The following is a 2,209-nucleotide window of genomic DNA, read 5'->3' as shown; positions in this document are numbered from 1 at the left end:
AGCCTTCGAGACCGGTGCGTCTCACAGACACACTCATCAGTAATCATGCCACCGGCCTCGTGCCGTTCTCCCGCGCCCCTCAGCCTCGTCCCGCTCGCCACAGTAAACATAATGAATGGCGACTGTAGAACGCAAAAGCCGAATCCCGGACATTTTGAGCGATCTCGAAATCCCGGGCAAACTCGTCACGGAGACTCACTAGTAGCCTAGCCTTTTTGTTTGACTGCGCGCTCTCTTACCGGTAGGCGTGGCTTGGGAGTGGCCTCCTAGGGCAGTGAAGCAAGTGCATTCTGGGAGTTGTTGTCTTTCATCCACATAAGCCAAAAATACATTTTCTGGCTTTTCTCAGTCTAGAAAGCTCCAAATTCAAAAACAATTTCACATTTCATCTACATAAATGACCCATTTTAAATACACATTCATCTGGGGGGGGGGGGGGGGGGGGGGAATATAATGCGTTTTTTATCATAATAACAACTTTATTTAATGAAGTAAAAATATAATAAATATGTAATATAGTGCACATATTTAGCTAAATACTCTCTATAGCTCTTTTTTTCTAGCCAGCTAACGTGCTATAGCCTATATTATGGTCATCAAATGGCTTTCCTGAGGTAAATGTTATGTGACATAATTGTTCTCCAGCTGTTTTACTGACCCTTTCCGCGGTTGAAAAACACTGATTGATCGATATTATGTATGATGAATATACATTTCGGTAAGTTGTAGTGTTTCTTTTAACATTGTTCATTCGTGTTTATTTACTATTAGCTAGTAGAGATGATCGGTTCACGTGCGCTAGGGATCTGTCACGCCACATTTACAAACGCCAAAACGGTATTTATTGTTTTAATTTCGTAATAAAATGGACAGAATCTGAGAGCTAAGATTTTTTTTAATATCATAACTAACCTGCTCTGTCTAGTCTGTCGGTCTCCGTGTCCTCTTTGCTTCGCGATTTTTCTGTGCGTGAGAAAATGGATGTGTGGCGTGAGAGCGTGTGAAAAGTGTCAATTGCGTGTCTCACGATGAATGCGTGAGAGTTGGCAGCTCTAGGGTGGTCGTCTACGATAACGGGAGGTCCTCCAGTAGGTGCTCGTGCTTCCATGGCGGTTTCAGTTGTGCTTCCTCCTCCTTAGGCATGGCAACAAACAAGCATTACGCTGAAATAGAGCGTGTGCAGAGTGTGCGTAATGCAATCTAGGAGCAGTGAGTCGCCAAACCTCCCTTATTGCAGTCGCACACATTTCTTCTGATTTTATTTTGTAGTAACGAGTAACGAAGATGCTTAGTGGAAATATATCGGAGTAAAAGTATACATTTTATCTCGGAAATGTAGTGGAGTAAAAGTGAAAGTTGAAATAAATTTAAATAGCGAAGTAAAGTACAGATACGTGAAATTTCTACTTAAGTACAGTAACGAAGTATTTGTACTCCGTTACATTACAACACTGATAACAGTGAAGTCACTGTATCTTCAGTCTCTGTTGATTCTGTTGACTGAGTCTCTGTAGTGGATCCTTATTCACCATCAGATGATCAGCAGAAGATCAGACTGTCATCTATAAGCTAAAATAAAACACACACACAGTCACATATTCAGTATGAGATATTACATCTGTCACATCTTTTCATAAGAAAACTAACTAGATCAGTCCCTCCAGAAAAACGCGATTATGCGATCGCATGATTCAATGCATAATCAGCCAAAGTCCGCATATTTATGCGGGGGACGCATTTTTTCAAATACGGCGCACTTTCGCCGCATAAATTGCAGATTTCCGCGTGCAAAATATCATGATTTCATAATCCCCGCATTTTCGTTGCAAAAAGTCATATACATCTTAGCAGAAAGTTGAAAAATGTTGCGTTTACTTCACACAAGCGCAGCCATTTCCCCTGTTGCCATGGGAACGTTATGAAGTGACGTAATTACGCGACATCATTGAAAATCATTGACCCCGCGATGCCGATGAAACCATGATGAAGCCCGCAAATCATTCTCATTTGCCAACAAACATAAGCGCAAAAGACTGCGCAAAGCAGTTTCCCAGTGTGTTACATGACAGTGGGGGCAAATTATTTTTTTACAGAAGTTGTAGCATATTCATTTTGTAAAGCTACAGAACTTGTTCAACTCATCAATGTTTTGTAAGTTTGAGCCATGTGTTTATTAAGGTCTGAAATAAAACAAGATGAGAACTTAAAT

General features: G+C 41.0%; 1 protein-coding gene across 3 annotated transcripts in view; it reads right to left on the bottom strand.

Annotated features, from left to right (window-relative positions):
• Nucleotides 1-1,265: 1,265 nt before the first annotated feature.
• The window catches only part of LOC307145276 (NACHT, LRR and PYD domains-containing protein 3-like), a 66,611-nt gene continuing 65,667 nt past the window's right edge, over nucleotides 1,266-2,209 (bottom strand). For 2 of the 3 annotated variants that reach the window (XM_079848262.1, XM_079848263.1), the window contains one exon: nucleotides 1,266-1,569. In XM_079848262.1, the coding sequence (XP_079704388.1) occupies nucleotides 1,563-1,569 (7 nt within the window). In that variant the 3' untranslated portion in view covers nucleotides 1,266-1,562. The remainder of the gene's footprint in view (nucleotides 1,570-2,209) is intronic. The other variant, XM_079848264.1, reaches the window with a different exon arrangement.

Source organism: Squalius cephalus, assembly GCF_949319135.1.
Source record: "Squalius cephalus genome assembly, chromosome: 18".
In the NCBI taxonomy this organism is placed as follows: domain Eukaryota; kingdom Metazoa; phylum Chordata; class Actinopteri; order Cypriniformes; family Leuciscidae; genus Squalius; species Squalius cephalus.
Note: the sequence above shows the minus strand (reverse complement) of the source record. Positions and strands in the feature narration are given on the sequence as shown.